The sequence below is a fragment of the Danio rerio genome, chromosome 8 (assembly GCF_049306965.1).
Source record: "Danio rerio strain Tuebingen ecotype United States chromosome 8, GRCz12tu, whole genome shotgun sequence".
In the NCBI taxonomy this organism is placed as follows: Eukaryota; Metazoa; Chordata; class Actinopteri; order Cypriniformes; family Danionidae; genus Danio; species Danio rerio.
Genome location: NC_133183.1, coordinates 6309643 through 6329905, shown reverse-complemented (window position 1 = coordinate 6329905; position 20263 = coordinate 6309643). Strand labels below are relative to the sequence as shown.

The following is a 20263-nucleotide window of genomic DNA, read 5'->3' as shown; positions in this document are numbered from 1 at the left end:
ACAACCGCGCGTTCCCAATTTTGACGTGCACACGCATTGAGGAAACATGCACGCACATGTTGCTCGAACAGTTTTTTTTTATTTTTTATTTTTTGTCAGTAAACGTATTTCAAATGTAACAGAAAGGAAATGGAAATAATCTAGTACACAAAACCACCAGATTACTAAAAAAAAACAACCAAACTGTATGCAAAAGTGTGAAATCAGAACAATTACAGTCCATTTATGCAACACAAGTGCAGTATCAAATGTCATGCAGTGATTTTTATATCAAAAATAATCAGACCAGAGAAAAAGCTAGACAAGTCAATTGTGGATACAATCATGACCGAATGTGTTAAGACTCTTTCATCTGAACATACTCACACTATTACTATCAAAACACACCAAACACAATTTCACAAATTATAAAATAAAAAAACAAACAGAATTTAATTAATACTCAAAATACACACTCAAAAATGTAATGTTGGCAAACCTGAAAGTCTCCGAATGACTGATTTGTAGTTTCTTTAAGAGTTGGATAATAAATAATAAATAATTTGACTGTCTATCTTGGGTATTTGCGTCTATATATGTGCATTAAAATAACATTACAATAACTGATTGAAATTATTTTGTAAAAATGTGAAACATATACGGCAGCATCTGTTGACTAATGATGAATTAAAATGATCATTTGAATGTTTAAAATAAGGAAAGAAATCTTGAAAATCAGGAATAAAAAGTCAAAAGTGCAGCTCAGCATTTACAATGACAAATATGATGAATCTGTGATGAAGCAGGGAGAAAAGATACCTTTGGAAACAATATGATTACACATAGACTAATTCCCCACACTTTAATATGCCGTAAACTCATCTTCAACAAGCATTTTGCTGAGATGCTTTGCATTATTCAAGTCTTTAATCAATAATGAAGCGTGCCAAAAAATACCCAGATTTTAGATCAGTGTGTGTTTTTACTGCCAGATACATGCAAACTACTGCAAGATGGAATTCTACAAGCGATGCCATTGTTATTTTCTAATTTATTCCATGCACGCAAGCCAAAATATAACGTTCATTAAACCGTCTGCATGGATATGGCCGTTCTGCATGATCTGGATTACAGAATATACAGTTGAAGACAGAATCATTAGCCCTTCTGAATTATTATATTATTATATTAACTTATATTGTTTATTTCCCCCCTAATTTCTGTTTAACGGAAAGATGATAATAATAGTTTTAATATCTAATTTCTTTTATCTTTGCCATGATCTCAGGATATAACGTTTTACTAGATATTTTTCAAAATGCTAGTGCAACCCACCGGTCCTAATGCACCCATCCTGTTCTGAGCTGGGATCGAACCAGTGATTCTTTACATGGGAGTAAGTTGCTCTATCAAGGAGGCTAAAGACCATGGCCTCTAGCTTCTGTCACAAGAGCACTTTTAGAGGTCATTCCTATCCCGGACGAGCCCCCAGTGATTTTTTGTATGTTAGCAAGTTTCTCTAACAAGGAGGCTAAAGACCATGGAACCTAGCATCTGTTGGTAGAGCACCACTAGCTAGCTTCAGTTACACTCACCCCCCTAAACCTCACTTCTATCCCGGATGAGCCCCCACATGTAACCCACTGGTCCTACTGCACCTATCCTTTGCTGAGCTGGTATCAAAGTCAGTTTCTCTAACAAGAAGGTTAAAGACCATAGCCTGTAGCATCTGTCTCAATAACACCTTTAGAGGTCAGAGGAGTGTGGTTTACCACCATAGCAGATCACTAGCTGGTCTCCGTTACCCTAACACCCCTAAACCTCCCTCCCATCCCGGACGAGCCCCCACAGGTAACCCATCGGTACTACTCCACTCATCCCGCTCTAAGCTGGGATCGAACCAACGATTCTTTGTATGAGAGCCAGTTGCTCTAACAAGGAGGCTAAAGACCATGGCCTCAAGCTTCTGTCACAAGAGCACTTTTAGAGGTCATTTCTATCCCGGACGAGCCCCCACTGATTCTTTGTATGAGAGCAAGTTTCTCTAACAAGGAGGCTAAAGACCATGGCCCCTAGTATCAGTTGGTAGAGCACCACTAGCCAGCTTCGGTTACACTCACCCCCCTAAACCTCACTCCTATGCCAGATGAGCCCCCACATGTAACCCACTGGTCCTAATGCACCCATCCTGTGCTGAGCTGGTATCAAAGTCAGTTGCTCTAAAAAGAAGGTTAAAGACCATAGCCTCTAGCATCTGTCTCAATATCACCTTTAGAGGTCAGAGGAGTGTGGTTTACCACCATAGCAAATCACTAGCTGGTCTCCGTTACCCTAACACCCCTGAACCTCTCTCCCATCCCGGACGAGCCCCCACAGGTAACCCATCGGTACTACTGCACTCATCCCGCTCTAAGCTGGGATCGAACCAACGATTCTTTGTATGAGAGCCAGTTGCTCTAACAAGGAGGCTAAAGACCATGGCTCCTTGCATCTGTTGGTAGAGCACCACTAGCTAGCTTCAGTTACACTCACCCCCCTAAACCTCCCTCCCATCCCGGACAAGCCCCCACAGGTAACCAATCGGTACGACTGCACCCATCCCGCTCTAGGCTGGGATCGAACCGACGATTCTTTGTATGGGTCGGTCGCTCTAACAAGGAGGCTAAAAACCATGGCCTCTTGCTTCTGTCGGTAGAGCTCCTTTAGAGGTCAGAGGAGTGAGGTTTACCAGTATAGCACTTCGCTAGCTGGCCTCCACTACACTTACTCCCCTAAACCTCATTCCCACACTGGACGAGCCCCCAACGGTCCTACACCCATCCCGTTCTGAGCTGGGATCGAGCCGGCGATTCTTTGCATGAGCCAGTTGCTCTAACAAGGAGGCTAAAGACCATGGCATCTAGCATCTGTCATTAGAGCAACTTCAGAGGTCAGAGGAGTGAGGTTTACCTGCATAGCACTTCACTAGCTGGCCTCCGTTACACTCACTACCCTAAACTTCACCATCCCGAACAAGTCCCCGTATGTAACCCACTTGTCCTACTGCACTCATCCCATTCTGAGCTGAGATTAAACCAGCCATTCTTTATATGAGAGTCAGTTGCTCTACCAAGAAGGAAAAAAAAACACTGCCTCTTGCGTCGATTGCTAGAGCATCTTTAGAGGTCAGAGGAGTGAGGTTTACCTGCATAGCACTTTGCTAGCTGGCCTCCGTTACTCTCATCCCCCTAATGCAGAGTTCAGACTGCACAATTTTAAAAGTAGTCATGTCACAAATGTTTTCACACTGCATGACTATCTGGGGTAGCATTCTGACGGTGCTGGTGTTCACACTCTAGGATGGTTCGGCGATAAGGGGTTTCACACTGGATGACTTTACAATTGGAAGAATCGCCAACAATTTTGTTTCAGTCCACAATCTACGTCTCTTACAACCAAACACACTTGAAAAGTGACATTTAAACAACACAAGGTCATGTATTATATCTTTTGTTATTAACTTCATGAGAAAGAAGCCTTTAGTGGGGTAAAAAAGTACTTATTTTGTTCACCCGGCTGTTAAAGAGAACTAGCAATTAATTTCTCTCAAACTTTTTCTTTTTCGACCTGGTTGTGGTATTGCTCAAATGACTTGTCAAACAAACACGAGTGCTCCTGCCAAATTTCCACTATTTTTTTCCACCATTTCTTGGGTCCAAATGAACTGAAAATAAGCGCTTTTAACTTCTCCCTCATCCTCCTGCTGGCAGGGCCGGTGCGTCCATAGAGGCGACCTAGGCGACTGCCTGAAGCGGCAGAATAGAGAGGGCGGCGTCCGCAACACCACCCTCAACACCCGCGTCCTCAGTTATGTCCGCGACACCTCCCTCACCCCCTGTGTCTTTAGTTATGTCTGCGACCATTACCGTTTTCAGTTTTGGGTTGAGGGCAGCATGATCGTCCTTTGCCTAGAGCGGCAGTTCAGCTTGCTCCGGCCTTGCCTGCTGGCCTACAGACACCCATACAAGTGGATGCTGCTCGCTCATTGGCTGTAGGTAATCACTGATGTTATTTTCAATAACACAATTACCGACAGGTCCAGATATTTAGCATGCCAAATATCTCACGGGTGTTGGCGACTCATCTGTGATTCTCCCAGATTGTGTCTTTGATAGTTCACATTGTGTGATTGTTACTCCTGTGCACGAGCACCGATTTGCCTGTGATTTCAGGCCTTTGTCAGCGATTTCTCAAAACCTGACAGCAAATCAAAATCAGGGCAAAATACATGCAGTTTGAACTCGGCATAAACCTCACTCCCATCCCGGACGAGCCCCCACATGTAACCTACCAGTCCTACTGCACTCATCCCGTTCTGAGCTGGGATCCAAGCGGCGATTCTTTGTAAGGGAGTCGGTTGCTCTAACAAGAAGGCTAAAGACCATGGCCTCTAACATCTGTTGCTGGAGCACCTTTAGAGATCAGAGGAGGGAGGTTTACCTGCACAGCACTTCGCTAGCTGGCCTCCGTTTCACTAGTATTCAGCTTAGTGCAATTATAAAGCTTAATTAGGCAGGTTAGGGTAATTAGGCAAGTCATTGTATAATGGTGATTTGTTTTTTAGACAATCGAAAATAGGTCGTGCTTAAGGGGGCTAATAATATTGACCTTAAAATGTTTTTAAAAAATTAAAACTGCTTTTATTTGAACCAAATTTAAACAAATCTGACTTTCTCCATAAAAAATATTATAGGAAATGCTGTCAAAAAATTCTTGCTCCGTTAAACATTAGTTGGAAAAAAAAATAAAGTCACAGGAGGGCTAAGAATTTCAACTTCAACTGTATATTCGTTTTTAATGGGGCACCTAAAATCAGAACGTCATTTCTTTGTCTGAAGGCCGAAGGTGGCACCAGAAGACAGGAGTGGCGTTGGGCGGAAAAAACACAGGCGACACATTTGGCGCTCAGGGTGTGTAAGCCGGAGGAGGCTGGAATTGATTGGCAATGTCGTAGTCGGCAGGGTATGTTTCGCTGCTCTCCTCCATCTCTGAGAGCAGCTCCAGCGCCTGCTCCTCCTCCTCTGTGGGGTAATGGCGGAGCAAGTTTGCTGCTGTGGCTAAAATCGAGGCTCCACCTGCACCAGCCACCAGGTAGAAGCTGATGGCGAAAGTGACGTAGATGAGCGAGCCGTGGTACTTCTTGTGCTGCTGCTGGAGGGACAGAATCAGTTCTGAAGCCCAGTAGCAGAAGCCGATCACTGTAGCACACTGAAGCACTGCAAAACAGAGGAACATCAAGACATTAAAGGGGGACTATTATGCAAAAATTACTTTTATAAGGGGTTTAAATGCAGTTGTGTGGCAACAGTATGTGAATATAACCCAGGGTTCTTACACTTTTTCCAACTTCAAATTCCAGCACTTTCCAAGCACTTTCAAGGTGCATTTGTATGCTTTTCCAGCACCTAACTATCACAGTTAATCATGTTAATATATTCTGTATGTACTTATTCACATTTAAATTCATTGTGCTATTTTAAAAAACACAATATGACATTTACACGTAAATTGTTGAATATTTTGGAGCTTAGATTTATTGGGACAGTTCACCCAAAAATAATGAAAAAATTAATTTAAAAAAGTTCAGTTATTGGATGAAGTATGTTTTTAAGTTTGGTCTCTTTCTACTTAAAGTTGATATCTCAGGAAATTAGCTCACAGTCAGATTTTGTTTGGGTGTAGAACCAAACTTTCATGACCAGTCGTTCATAATATTTCAAGTGCATTGCTATTTTATTTTTTACAGTCATTGAATTGGCGTTTCAGATGCAAAGTTGCATTCTGGGTAAATGTTTCCTAAATAAGTATTAAGCTAAAAATGCCAAAACTATCTGAATTTGAATAGTTTGAATTTTTAAAAAACTTAAAACTGTATTTTTTTTACATACCCAAAATCTGCAGTCTTTAAATTCAGAACCAAAAAATCTAAAGTTTGAAAATATGTCTATAAAAATCTGACTTAAAAAAATTGTCTTAAAATTTAGACGTTCTATAATCGAGTTAAGAAATTCAAATTCAGTTGAACATTTTTAATAGCATATGATCAGTTTTATTAGCTTACAATTATTAATAATTAAATTTAACACAATTCAAATTCAGACTGTTTTGGCATATTATTAGCTCCATAAATACATGCATGCGGTGAACATTTAGCAATGAAAACTGGTCGCACAACAACAATTTAAGCCCTCGCACATATGCTCCCAAACATATTTAGAGGTCACAGATAAAATTGTGCGCATATGCAACCAAAACAGTCAATTTCGAGCTTAGCAAAATTAAATTCAAGCAGGTTCAAGCACTTTGTCCAAAATCCAAGCACTTTTCTAACCTTGAAAACACTATATTAAAAATCAAGCATTTTCCAGGATTTCCAGCACCCGTAAGAACCCTGTAACCTGTTTTTAATGGTAAAACTTTATTATTTCTATTGTTTATAATCACACGTGATAAAAACAGTCTGCAGACACACTTTGATTGACATTCTTCCTTTGTACGTGTCATCAGAGGGGGAAAGCCCCGCCCATTGTTGACCATCTCTCCCTCATTACCATGACGTTAGTCTTGTTTGTGAATTTGCTACTATGCTGACATGCAGGCATTTCTAGCTCCGCCCTCTTTTTTTTTAAAAAAGAGCACAATCTCATTTGAATTTAAAGCGACAGTCACCAAAATTGCCCAATTAGGATCAAAGCCTAAAAGGAGCAGTTTCAAAGAGTTATAAAGCATTTGTATGGTATTTTGAGCTGAAGCATCACATACACACATTCTAGCGATATCAGAGAGTTATTTTACATCTTGTAAAAAGGGGCATAACAGGTCACCTTTAAAGGCATAGTTCACCCAAATATAAAAGTTCTGTCATCATTAATTCATCATAGACTTGTTTAAAACCTGTTTGAGTTTCTTTTATTTTGAGTTTCTTTCAACACAAAGGTAGATATACTGAAGAAGAATGCTAAAAAAAAATAATATATATATATTAGGGGTGTCAAAATTAATTGTTTCTTCGGTGCACCGCGATGCAGACGCGGACAATTAGGTATCGGTTCAGTAATAATCATAACCGGGTATTATGTACTGACGTCATTTATCTCCTATGCGCTCTATCGCGAGGGAGGTGAGCGCGAGTATTTACAACACTCAGCCAACTCAGGGCCGGCCCGTGGCATAGGCACCATAGGCAAATGCTTAGGGCGCTGTACATTCAGGGGGGCGGCAGAAATGAGCGCGGTTCAGTTGGTTTTGTTTTGGATATTCTTGACACACATTCAGTTATAGACGGCTATAACTCAAAAACCGCTTACCCTAAAAAGATCTAAAGTGTGTTTCCTACAAAAAGACAACGCTGGTTATGTTTCACAGCTGTCTTTCTTTTTTTTTTTTCGCTCGACATTACGAGCACTGCTCCGTTTAAGCCCTCGCAATATGTGTTTAGCCGGGAGAGGAGCTCTCATTAAGGGACCGTCAGAAAAGTGCTTATTTTTTTTTCGGTTTTCTGCTCCGCTCAGCTCGAGCTCTCCCTGTTGCGAGGGCTTGTGTGTGTGTGTGTGTGTGTGTGTGTGTGTGTGTGTGTGTGTGTGTGTGTGTGTGTGTGTGTGTGTGTTTGTTTGTTTGGTGCTATCTATGTTTGTGTATGTGTTTGAATGACAGACAGTGCGGTGCTGTGTGTCTCTGTGTTTATACAGACAGCTTGTTATAGCCTCCCCCCTAAAATATAACACTGTATATGGAAAGCATCGTCAATGCACCGTGATGCACCGAGATATCGAATTGAACAGAATCGAAGGCATGATAATCGTAACCGAACCGTGAGAGCAGTATAGGTTCACACCTCTAATAAATATACATAATACACACACATACATTATGTCAAAACAAAACTTTTATATTGGATGCGATTAATCTTTGCCCAGCACTAGTTAGCATCATCTGAGCCAGGCTCGCAGCCCGCAACCCCCAAACCTCGGAGGTTGTTATAAATATACATATGTTGCACACACAACTTTATAGGCCTATATAAACATGAGCATATTGATAACACAAAAAAAAAATCTAACAACCATAGGCTATAATTCATATAGTCATTTATTAAATTGTTTAATTTAATCTTAACCTCACCTCATGAGACTGTTGGGCACAATGTTTTTAGCACAAGTCTATTCTTGGTTTAAATTTGGGGAACGCCACTCAGAGATCATCCTCAATGTTCAGTTGTAGCCTGTATTTATTTTTAATGTATCTGATTGCCATAAAGGTGTCAAAGTTTAACCTGGTGCTATAAAATATATCTGCTGCTGCTGACGCTATTGCTGTGTTGTTAATCTAACGTAAACGCACAATCCTATGAAAATAAATAAAAAAGCTGATGGCTTCTAATTTGCATGTTGTTGCCTTTTTATGTAACTATTACCTACTATTTTTATCTTCTGTGGGTTATGGATAAAATATGGTAAATTAAATACTTTAATAAAATTTATTTGACTTTTGGAAATCACCAAGCAATCCCCAAGGGGTCCCGACCCCCACTTTGGGAACCACTGATCTAAACAAATTCATGCCTTTTATGAATTTTTAGATCAATGTTTTGGTGACTTGAACGGAGGATCAGAAACCTCTTTGGCGTCATTAAACTTGTCATAATTTGTGTTTAAAACAGAGTCTAATGAGTTTAAACTACACGAGGATGTGGAGTAAAACTGAACAATCATTTTTGGGTGGACCATCCCTTTAAGTATAAAGAAGTTTATATTAAGAAATAAATCAGTGATGGTGAATTTGTACCTGTGAGAATGTGAGCGAAAGCGTATCTGCGTGTGATCTTGAGGGCTGGGTGTTTGGGTCCAAAGACGTCCAACAGAAATGCCGTCAGGCTGCACAGAATGCCCAAGAAACAGAAAGCAGCAATGACCCGCAGGAGCAGGATGGACTGAGAGTTAATGCAGAATTCTGTGGGAGAGGATTAACAAAACATTGTCATATTGACAGCAAAAGTAATAGATCTCCATTTCAGTTTTAAGTACAGTTCAACAATATCAAAGTATAAATAGTAACACTTTACAATAAGGTTCAATTAGTTAATGTTAGTGTATTTATTAATATGAACAAATATTGAAATTACAAGCGAGCCTAAACTTTTAGGCTCAAGACTTCCGGTTTTATTCACTTCCACTGATTTTTAGACGTTAAATACAGCTCGTTCTGCTGCTTGATTTTGCAAACATATATTCTTGTTATTTTCTTCTACTTTTCATTTATTTTCATGAATACACTTGTTTGTACAGCGAGTAGTTTGACAGTTTTCTGCTGTTTATTATTCCTAGTCATTTCTCCCATGGAGAATTCATTCATTAATATTCTTGTCGGCTTAGTCCCTTTAATAATCCGGGGTCGTCACAGCGGAACGAACCGCCAACTTATCTAGCAAGTTTTTTATGCAGCGGATGCCCTTCCAGCCACAACCCATCTCTGGGCAACACATACACACACATTCACACACACACTCATACACTACGGACAATTTAGCCTACCCAATTTACCTGCACCGCATGTCTTTGGACTGTGGTGGAAACCGGAGCACTCGAAGGCAGGGAGAACATGCAAACTCCACACAGAAACGCCAACTGAGCCGAGGTATGAACCAGCGACCCAGCGACCTTCTTGCTGTGAGGCGACAGCACTACCTACTGTGCCACTGCCTCGCCTCCCATAGAGAATGAACCGGAACATTTAAAATAAGCACAAAAACGAGCACAGTTCCGCATTACAGAATGAAGTGAATAAGATAAACTATGATTCAAAAGAATGAGGTAAGTAAAATATTTTTTATCTTTTTTTTTAGGTGTTTTTTATTTTATTAAGCAAAGAGTTATTGCTCATCCAAAGTGACAAAGAAATTATCAATTTCAAATATATACTGGCTTCAATTTATCAGAGAATCATGAAAAAAATGCATTGCAGTGTAAATTGCCCTATAGAGGGATTTCTGAAGACTGCAGTAGCGATGATGACAGTTCAGCTTTGCATCAAAAATTAATTATATCATTTATTTCTTCTTATTTATTTATATCATACATATATTTATTTATATTATAAATATCAGAAAACAGGTGGGTAACACTTTATTTTAATATACAATCAACACTATTAGCAAACTATTAACTAAGGTTAGCTCAATAAACTATTAATTAGTGACTTTTTAATACTAAGGTATTAAGGTATAGTTGGGTTTAGGTATTGTGTAGGATTAGAGATGTAGAATAAACATAGTTAATAAAACATAGTTAATATCTTAATAACATACAAACAGGTAATAAGCTGTAATTATTAGTGTGAGTTGGGACTGATTAATACAGCAAAAAACAGCCACAAAATGTTTCATATTATTCAGTATTGATTATTATTGAATACTATTTAACAATCCATTTATAAACAAAGTCCTGTTTATATATATATATATATATTTTTTTTAAATAAATAAATAAATATATATATATATATATATATATATATATATATATATATATATATATATATATATATATATTTATATTTATATTTATTTATTTATTTATTTAAAAAATATATATACATATATATATATATATATATATATATATATTTATTTTTTTTTTTTAACAGGACTTTTATATATATATATATATATATATATATTTTTTTTTTTTTTTAAAAACAAACAACAAAAAATGAAAACAAATAAATCTTGTCTATATTTCACAGTGTCACTATTGGCTAGGATTAGGGATTTAGAATAAGCGTATACTTTATAAGTGCTAAAACACCGTTAATATATTAATAAAGGCAGGTAATAAGCCAATAGTTGTTATTATTACTGTGAACAGACAAACTCAAGTGTTACCAACTAATAATTTTAATAATGCAATAATCATATTTCACACTTTCACTATATGTTCATTAAATAAATTCAGCCTTGAGGGAAAAAAATGACACTATTTAAAATGGTAGTGTCTCAGTTTGGGATACCAACCATCTATGAGTTTGTCATCTATATATCCCAGGACGTCTGCAACACCGAGCTCCTGTCTAGGGCACGTTCCTCCGTGGACGCGGAGCCAGGCTGGTTCTGCCAGGGCTGTACAGAGGGCCGTAATGGAGAGGGCCCCGGGCAAAGCAGACGCCAGACTCCTCTCCGGCTGTTTGGGCAGAGCTGTGCCACCTCTCCTCCTCCGGTTAGCAGGAACAGCATTTCCAGGTGGTGCGTACATGCTCTCAGACCCACTCAAAACTCTTTATCAAATTACTAAAACTCAAATAAAGTGGAGAAAAAGTAGGGTTTGATCTCAGCTGAAAAAAAAATACATATTAAATCAATTAAGTAATTAACTGTGATTATTACTAAGAGAATATTTGTATTATGAAAATGATTTGTCAGACATAATGTTGGGTTTAAAAAATTAAGCCTATTAAGTAATGATTTTAATTTACTAATGTGAAAGTGTGTAGGGATGCACGATATATCGGCGGCCTTATCGTTTTTGGCTGATAAATGCTATTTTTAATGGTATCATTATTAGTCCGATATTAAAATTAGGCAGACAAATTTATGCCACATTTACTAATGTAATACTATCTGTATTTAGCTTTTCACTTGCACGGTGGCTCTGAACTGTCAAAACACCTCTTAAATCGCTTTTTCAGACATTACATATTTGTACATTACTGCAACACCTTTTATTCAAGAACATTTGAGTTGGAAGTTTTTAGTTCTTTCATTTTCACTTTATTTAAAAGAAATTTATTTCCCTTTTTGGTTAATTAAATCTCATTTTGTTATTTAAACTAATATTTTTTTATGCAACAGTCAAGATGCATGTTAATTGGCAATGCAAAGAAAAGGAAATAAGTTATTTTCAGCATGCTGATTTACGCAAAATCGTTAATATACGTCTACATAATTTCTGTCATCATCTTCTCACCCTTTACTTGTCTCAAACCTTTGAGTTTCATTTGTCTATTGAACAGGAAAGAAGATATTTTGAAGTATGTTGGAAACCTGTGTTGGAAAATTGACTTAAATAGTATTTGTTTGTCACACTATGAAAATCAATGGTTACAGGTTTTCAGCTTTCTTTAAAACATATAACTTTGTGTTTAACACCAAGAAAGAAACTCGTAAAGGTTTGAAACCACTTGAAGGTCAGTAAAAAGTGATTTTTTTTTTTAATTTACTATTTATTGGGGGGGTGAACACTCCCTTTAAGACAGGCTTAAGACTTTAATATATTACGTGTAATATCACTTATTATTCATCTTTGAACACGGTTCTAATAAACGTTAATAAAACAATAATAACAATAATTTAAATCACTTCATTTATCACTGTGTGTATTTCAAGACTCAATGTCTAATAAAAAAGAACAAACACAAGCAACAATAATTCAAGATAAAACGCTTGATTATTATTACAGGGTCCAACAATAAGGACTGCCCTGATAGATGTTCGGGACAGTAGAGAGAATCGTTACTGGCCCGATCAATCCAGTGCTGCCTTGTCACAAAATTTTAATTTGCCTGCGACTATTTGTTTATTTGTCAATTGTGTGCAAATACAGTCTTAGAATCCAGAAACAATTTGTGCTTTTAAGTCTTTGAATCCTACCTTCTGTGAAGTCGTAAACACCATATTGCTTTTTGGTTTCTTTTATCTGATTGGTTGTTGTGAGCACTTTATTTTTTTCCACAACCTGGTAAAAACAAGTACAGTGAAGAGACGGCAACATCAAGTTATGAGGCATATATATATATTTATATATATATATATATATATATATATATATATATATATATATATATATATATATATATATAGTTGAAGTCAGAATTATTAGCCCCCCTTTCAATAATTTTTCTTTTTTAAATATTTACCAAATTATGTTTTAGGCAATGAGTTAATTAAATACCTCATTACTTTAATGGAGTACTTAAATGGCTCGTTGCAATAAGTTTCCTCAAACGGTTTGAGTTGCCTTAAGTTATTGGGTTTTGCAGAACTCAGTTGGTTTAAGTTCACCATTAAGTTCACCATTTTTAAGTTCACCGTTTGCTTCTAACATTGTGGAAAAAGATATTTACATGGGTACAACACAACGAAGAAAAAAAGTGATGTTTTGCATAGTTTTTCGTCACTTTTAAGTCAGCCACCTTTTGTTTTGCAATAAAATACCTGCACTCTTTCCATACTGCTGTATTTTACTGCTAAATATTTTAAATATTTTAAGACATTTTAAATTGAGACATTATTTAAAATATGTGGCTAAGAAATAGCTATTTTTTATTTATTTATTTTGGTGGGGCCAGTGAAAATTTTGGCAGGGCAAGTAAAAATCTGAACCGCTGGTCCAGTCGGGCCAATAGAAAATGTTCTTATCTTTGAACCCTGTATTATTATTGAATTTATCCACTATTTTAGTTCACCAACATTACTAAGGCAAATAGTTTCATTAAATTCCATTCAAGTTAATTTGTATAGCACTTTTTATAATAATCATTGTTTCAAGACAAAGTTAAGGTTGTTAGTCACTATAAATGTATTAGTTTCTAATAACTCAATGTCCAAAAAAAGAACAAAAACAAGCAACAAGATAAAACAATTGTACAATTAATAATAGAATAATAGACCATTATCTTTGTTACAATTAAATATAAACCAAAAAGAAACCATATTATCAGGAGATTTGAATCTTTTGAAAAACAATAACTCGTGATAAGTTGTTGACTGTTCTGTTATAATAAACACAGAATACTAAGATACAAAGAATATTCTTTGACTTATTTTAGATCTTCCTGTTATATAACAAAGGATTAACAGCATAACTGTATTCATGAACAAATATGGCTCTTACTTAATCAGAAAATTAACTGTTAACGTTACCTGTTTGTTGTGACCGAAGCTCCTCTGTCCGATTTTAATCAGATTCGATCATTTATGACATGAGCTGGCCTCACACCTTCAAAACACACACAAAATCCCTTAAACCCCTCTCAAAAGCCACTGAAATACAAAATAACTCACTGAAACAAATGTATTATGTGTTCAGTTATGAAAGATCCCGCCGATCGCCGCTATTTATTAGACATTTTCGCGTGTTTTATTGTTGATTTCCAGTGAGAAAACGTAAACAATAGTTCGTCCGCTTCCTCCAGCAGACGAAGAGCTTCTGCTGCCTCAGACTTCCGTTTCCTGTGTGTTGCCGTTTGAACCAATCAGACGCGTGCGTTCGGCTGACGCCAGTTCTCGAGCACACGCATGACGTAAATATGAAGAAATGAAAGTGTTTTGTTTTTCTGGATTAATGATTTATAGCTGTGATGTTGTTGTTATTCTGTAAGCTACTCAAGACATGATGACTGATGAAAAGAAAATGTTTTCTTTTAAAGATCGTTTACCAAAAAGTGTCATGTTAGATATGTTTATATACATTTTTAAAGACGATACCAATGTTTTATTTTCAGTAATTGAGGCATTAATTCTGATTTACAAACAGAGCAAACAAAAACTATCATGTGAAAATAAATTACAATATTGTCAACACGTAGGCGCAGTGGTTAGCACTGTCGCCTCACAGCAAGAAGGTCGCTGGTTCAAGTGCCGGCTGGGTCAGTTGGCATTTCTGTGTGTAGTTTGCATGTTCTCTCCGTGTTGGCGTGGGTTTCCTCCAGGTGCTCCGGTTTCCCTCACAGTCCAAAGACATGCAGTGTAGGGGAATTGAATAAACTAAATTGGCCAAATTGCATGTTAGAGCGAATGGGTGTTTCCCAGTACTGGGTTGCAGCTGGAAGGACATCCACTTTGTAAAACATCCTGGATAAGTTGGCGGTTCATTCTGTTATGGTGATCCCAGATAAATATAGGACTAACTCGAAGGAAAATGAATGAAATGACAATATTTTTATTTTACGTTTGGAAAAAAAAGTTTTTTAGAACTGTAAAGAAAATAAAATATTAACAATTTAAACTCTTTCCTAAATAAATTCACTAGACACATAGAAAGAATTAATAAGTCGAAGGCTCTTTATATATATATATATATATATATATATATATATATATATATATATATATATATATATATATATATATATATATATGTATATATATATATATATATATATATATATATATATATATAATGTCTGTATTAGTTTTATGAGGATTTTAAATGTGTATTATTTATGCTGTAAATATGCTGTAAACAAGTCTTGTGGAGTCATTATACTTCTGAAAACCTCCATAAATAATTCAATTCAATTCAATTCAGCTTTATTTGTATAGCCATTTAACAATGTCGATTGTGTCAAAGCAGCTTCACATAAATGGTCATAGTAACTGGAACAGTGTAGTTCAGTTTTTAGTGTTTAAGTTCAGTTCAGTTCAGTTTAGCTCAGTTCAGTGTGATTTAAAATCATTACTGAGAGTTCAAACACTGAAGAGCAAATTCATCGATGCGCAGCTCTACCAATCCTGAACCATGCCAGCCAGTGGCGACAGCGGAGAGGGAAAAAAACTTCACCTGATAGGAGTGAAGAAAAAAAAACTTGAGAGAACCAGACTCAGTTGGGCACGACCATTTTAATTTCTCCGCTGGCCAAAATAATCAGGAGAGACAGGTATTATTTTTGTTTTACTTTTACCAATTTACTATTAAATCTGTTTTTCTTTTGACTCTCAGATGCTGCTACTGTATTGACTTGCAATTAATCAATCTCCAGCTAAAGATCCTCTTTAGTTGTTCTACAGAAGCAAAGCTCCATTAAAATTGCGGATATATTTAGGCCGGTAGGCAGACTGGTGAAAGTGGTTGTTCTTTTTTTTCTCCAAAAATTGACATTTTTTCACAATTATTCCACTTATTTTGTATGTTATCGTGAGGTTTAAATACGCTATTTGGTGACATTCATGCCTTCATTTTCTTTTCGGCTTAGTCCCTTTATTAATCTGGGGTCACAGCGGAATGAACCGCCGACTTATCCAGCATATATGCTATGCAGCGGATGCCCTTCCAGCTGCAACCTATCACTGGGAAACACCCATACACTCCCATTCACGCACACACACTATTTAGCTTTAGACAATTTAGCTTACCCAATTCACCTATAGCGCATGTCTTTGGGCTTGTGGGGGAAACCGGAGCACCTGGATGAATCCCACATGAACACGGAGAGAGCATGCAAACTCCACACAGAAATGCCAACTGACCCAGCCGAGGCTCGAACCTGCAATCTTCTAGTGAGGTGACAGTGCTAACCACTGTGCCACCACACCGCCCCGAGTTAGATAAGTTTATAATAATTTTTGAACATGATAACAGTGTTTTATTTTCAGTAATTGATAGATTAAACCTGATTTATAAACAGAACAAACAAAAAACTTTGCTAATTTGAACAACGGCTATTATGTGATGTAAAATTACAATATTGGCAACACAGCGGTGCAGTGGTTAGCACTGTCGCCTCACAGCAAGAAGGTCGCTGGTTCGAGCGCCAGCTGGGTCAGTTGGCATTTCATTGTGGAGTTTGCATGTTCTCCCCGTGTTGGTGTGGGTTTCCTCCGGGTGCTCCGGTTTCCCCAACAGTCCAAACACATGCGCTATAGGTGAATTGGGTAATCTAAATCGGCAAAAGTGTATGCGTGTGTGAATGAGTGAGTATGTGGTTGTAGGAATGTATGTGCTTCCATTGTAGTTTATGCACATTTTTTCTCATCTTATTAAACGTTTATGCTACTCAGTTGTGCTCTTATGCACAATTTCATAACTTAGGCACTTTCGTTAAACATTTTTTATGTAATATTCCAAAATGCACATAAAAATAAGTGAATGGAAACCAGTGGTGTAAAGTAACTAATTACAAACACTCAAATTACTGTAATTGAGTAGTTTTTCTCAGGAATTGTAGTTTACTGAGTAGTTTAAAATGTGTACTTTTACTTTCCCCTGAGAACATTTTTAGTGCAGTATTGATACTTTTACTATTAGTTAAGGCCACCTATTATGAAGTGGGACACACTTTTTATCATTATGGCCTAATTTCTAAACCCTTAAATTACCATTTTATCATTTTGCTGGTATTTTCATGTGAAAAGGCAATCTAGTCTATAATGTTTTGCCATTTGTTGATCAGTAAAATCATGTAACCATGAGCAAATTCCTTTTAAAGAGTCATTTCAGTGCACACATGTCATGACTGCAGAAAGAGACCATATGACCACACTTACTGAATGAAAACACATTCCATTGCTGTTCTCATGTACAAACACTTTATTAATCATTTTCATATATATATTTTTTTTACATAAAAGTTTTTTGAATTCATGAAAATATTTACACTTTTATTTACATCACAATGTACACTTTAAATAAATTACAGTGGTGAATGGTTGCTAAATAGCAACAGAAATATAAGAGCAGCAGTGTTGTATAAAAATATGTTTGGTCAAAACATTACGTGGATTCTGACTGACAGACGACGTTCATGCGAGTTCATAACTTTAGTCCACCTCTTCAATGGTGGGCCCCTGAGCGCTGGCCCCTGATGCGGCACGTGCCTGAGCTCCACATCCTCCAGCTGGCATCCCTCCCTGGTAGAGTTTGGAGATGACTGGATTGCAGACTTTCTCCAGCTCCTTCAGCTGATGTTCGTACTCCTCTTTATCCGCCAGCTGGTTGTTCTCCAGCCAGCTCACGGCTTCATTGCACTTCTCAACAACCCTCTTCTTGTCCTCCTCGCTGATCTTGCCTTTCAGGTTGTCGTCTTCCACACTGTTCTTCATGTTGAAGGCGTAAGACTCCAGGGAGTTTTTGGCAGAAATCTTCTCTCTCTGCAGATCGTCTTCAGCTTTGTACTTGTCAGCCTCCTGCACCATTCTCTCGATCTCCTCTTTGCTCAGCCTGCCCTTGTCGTTGGTGATGGTGATCTTGTTCTGTTTTCCGGTGCTTTTGTCCGCCGCCGATACATTTAGGATCCCGTTGGCGTCGATGTCGAAGGTCACTTCGATCTGCGGGACGCCACGTGGCGCAGGTGGAATTCCCGTCAGCTCAAATTTGCCCAGCAGGTTGTTGTCTTTGGTCATGGCTCTTTCTCCCTCGAACACCTGGATCAGGACGCCGGGCTGGTTGTCGGAGTAGGTGGTGAAGGTCTGGGTCTGTTTGGTGGGGATGGTTGTGTTGCGCTTGATGAGGGCCGTCATGACTCCACCTGCGGTCTCAATACCCAGAGACAGCGGGGCCACGTCCAGCAGCAGCAGGTCCTGCACGTTTCCAGAGGTGTCGCCCATGAGGATAGCGGCCTGCACCGCGGCACCGTAAGCCACCGCTTCATCAGGGTTAATGCTCTTGTTCAGTTCTCTGCCGTTGAAGAAATCCTGCAGAAGCTTCTGGATCTTTGGGATTCTTGTTGATCCCCCAACCAGCACGATGTCGTGGATCTGAGCCTTGTCCATCTTGGCGTCCCTCAGTGCTTTCTCCACAGGATCTAGTGTTCCCCTGAAGAGGTCGGAGCAGAGCTCCTCGAAGCGAGCTCTGGTGATGGACGTGTAGAAGTCGATGCCCTCGTACAGAGAGTCGATCTCAATGCTGGCCTGAGAGCTGGACGAGAGCGTCCTCTTGGCTCGTTCACATGCGGTTCGCAGCCTCCTTAGGGCCCTCTTGTTCTGACTGATGTCCTTCTTGTGCTTCCTCTTGAACTCTTCCACAAAGTGGTTCACCATGCGGTTGTCAAAGTCCTCACCGCCCAGATGAGTGTCTCCAGCGGTGGCCTTCACCTCAAAGATGCCGTCTTCAATGGTCAGGATGGACACGTCGAAGGTGCCTCCGCCCAGGTCAAAGATCAGCACGTTGCGCTCTGAGGATTTGCCTTTGTCCAGGCCGTAGGCGATGGCTGCAGCCGTGGGCTCGTTGATGATGCGGAGCACATTCAGTCCAGCGATGACTCCAGCATCTTTAGTGGCCTGTCTCTGGGAGTCGTTGAAATAGGCTGGAACTGTGATAACTGCGTTGGTCACCTTCTGCCCCAGATAAGCTTCTGCAATCTCCTTCATCTTCACCAGGACCATGGAGGAAATCTCTTCAGGATTAAAGGTCTTGTTTTCTCCTTTGTGTTCCACTGCAACTTTTGGCTTTCCTCCATCACTGACGACTTTGAAGGACCAGTGCTTCATGTCAGACTGCACTACAGGGTCATCAAACCTCCTGCCGATCAGCCTCTTGGCATCAAACACCGTGTTGTTGGGATTCATGGCCACCTGGTTTTTAGCTGCGTCTCCAATCAGCCTCTCTGTGTCTGTGAAGGCAACATAGCTGGGTGTTGTTCTGTTGCCCTGGTCGTTGGCGATGATCTCCACTTTTCCATGCTGAAACACCCCCACACAGGAGTAGGTGGTGCCCAGGTCAATGCCAATAGCGATTTCTTTTGGAGAAGACATGATTGATTTCAAGAAACTGCAATAAAAAAAACAATTAGAATTAATTTTATATTTATACAATTTATGGTGCAATTGTTTCATTATGAAAGGATTTTTCTAGTCAACAAGTGAAATTCTCTTAATAACTAAGTTATTATTAGTTGTACAAGTAAAACGCTAATTTTCTTTTCTTTTGTAGACAACATTAACACAAATTCATTTAGGACATTTGCTAGTATTTATGGTTATTATGCTCATATATAATAATGTCAGCAACATAAAGTAAATGCCAGTCTGTTCATTGCTTTTTTTTTAAATCCTTATTGTGAAAACGGGAAATATAATTTTCTAGTAGACCTAAAATAAGATGAACATAGGCAGTCCACATGTAAAAAGATTACATATACAAAGTAGATTTTTTGACATTAAGTACATATAATCTCTATAAAATTTTGATTAGCCACTAGAGTACAATATATTGAGACTTACCTTACAGTAGATTCTTAAATAGAGCGAATAAACACCTCGTCGGGGAAAAGTCCTGTCAGGCTGCTCTTTTCTTCTTTGTCAAGTCGCTTCTCTTCGGTTGAGTTTCTCTGCGGTCTCTCTTTCGCCCTTTAAATACAGCAGAGCGCGCACCCGTTCAGACTCTACACTGTTCTGGAAGCCTCCAGTGAATTCGACCAATCAAAACACAGCAGGCAGCCGCGTCACTTCTTCAGCTGTCATTGAGAGGAGCCGCTGAGAGGAATGTAGTGGAGATTTCCAGAGTTTTACCGTGAAATTACGCGAAACAGCGGTCAAAAA

At 38.4% G+C, this 20263-nt stretch overlaps 2 protein-coding genes across 3 annotated transcripts; both read right to left on the bottom strand.

Moving 5' to 3' along the window:
* Window positions 1–59: 59 nt before the first annotated feature.
* Window positions 60–14218, bottom strand: tmem127 (transmembrane protein 127). 2 transcript variants are annotated; one of them, XM_073909483.1, is made up of 4 exons: window positions 13931–14218; window positions 11027–11299; window positions 8803–8967; window positions 60–5234 (listed from the first exon to the last, which is right to left on the bottom strand). In XM_073909483.1, exons 2-4 carry the CDS (start codon window positions 11262–11264, stop codon window positions 4924–4926), a joined length of 714 nt encoding a protein of 237 aa, XP_073765584.1. In that variant the 5' UTR covers window positions 11265–11299; window positions 13931–14218; the 3' UTR covers window positions 60–4923.
* A 3078-nt stretch (window positions 14219–17296) lies between these two features.
* hsp70l (heat shock cognate 70-kd protein, like) lies at window positions 17297–20050 on the bottom strand. The gene is given in 2 exon segments (NM_001113589.1): window positions 17297–19493; window positions 19946–20050. A coding segment is annotated over 1 exon segment (1932 nt). The 5' UTR covers window positions 19478–19493; window positions 19946–20050; the 3' UTR covers window positions 17297–17545.
* Window positions 20051–20263: the final 213 nt, after the last annotated feature.

What these genes read in the sequence shown, in the direction of transcription:
- tmem127 (XM_073909483.1), bottom strand. Translation starts at nt 11,264, where the DNA reads ATGTACGCACCACCTGGAAATGCTGTTCCTGCTAACCGGAGGAGGAGA. An exon ending in AGATGACAAACTCATAGATG is followed by an intron (nt 8,968 to 11,026) that starts GTTGGTATCCCA and finishes CCTCTCCCACAG; the next exon opens with AATTCTGCATTAACTCTCAG. An exon ending in TTTCGCTCACATTCTCACAG is followed by an intron (nt 5,235 to 8,802) that starts GTACAAATTCAC and finishes TCTGTTTTGCAG; the next exon opens with TGCTTCAGTGTGCTACAGTG.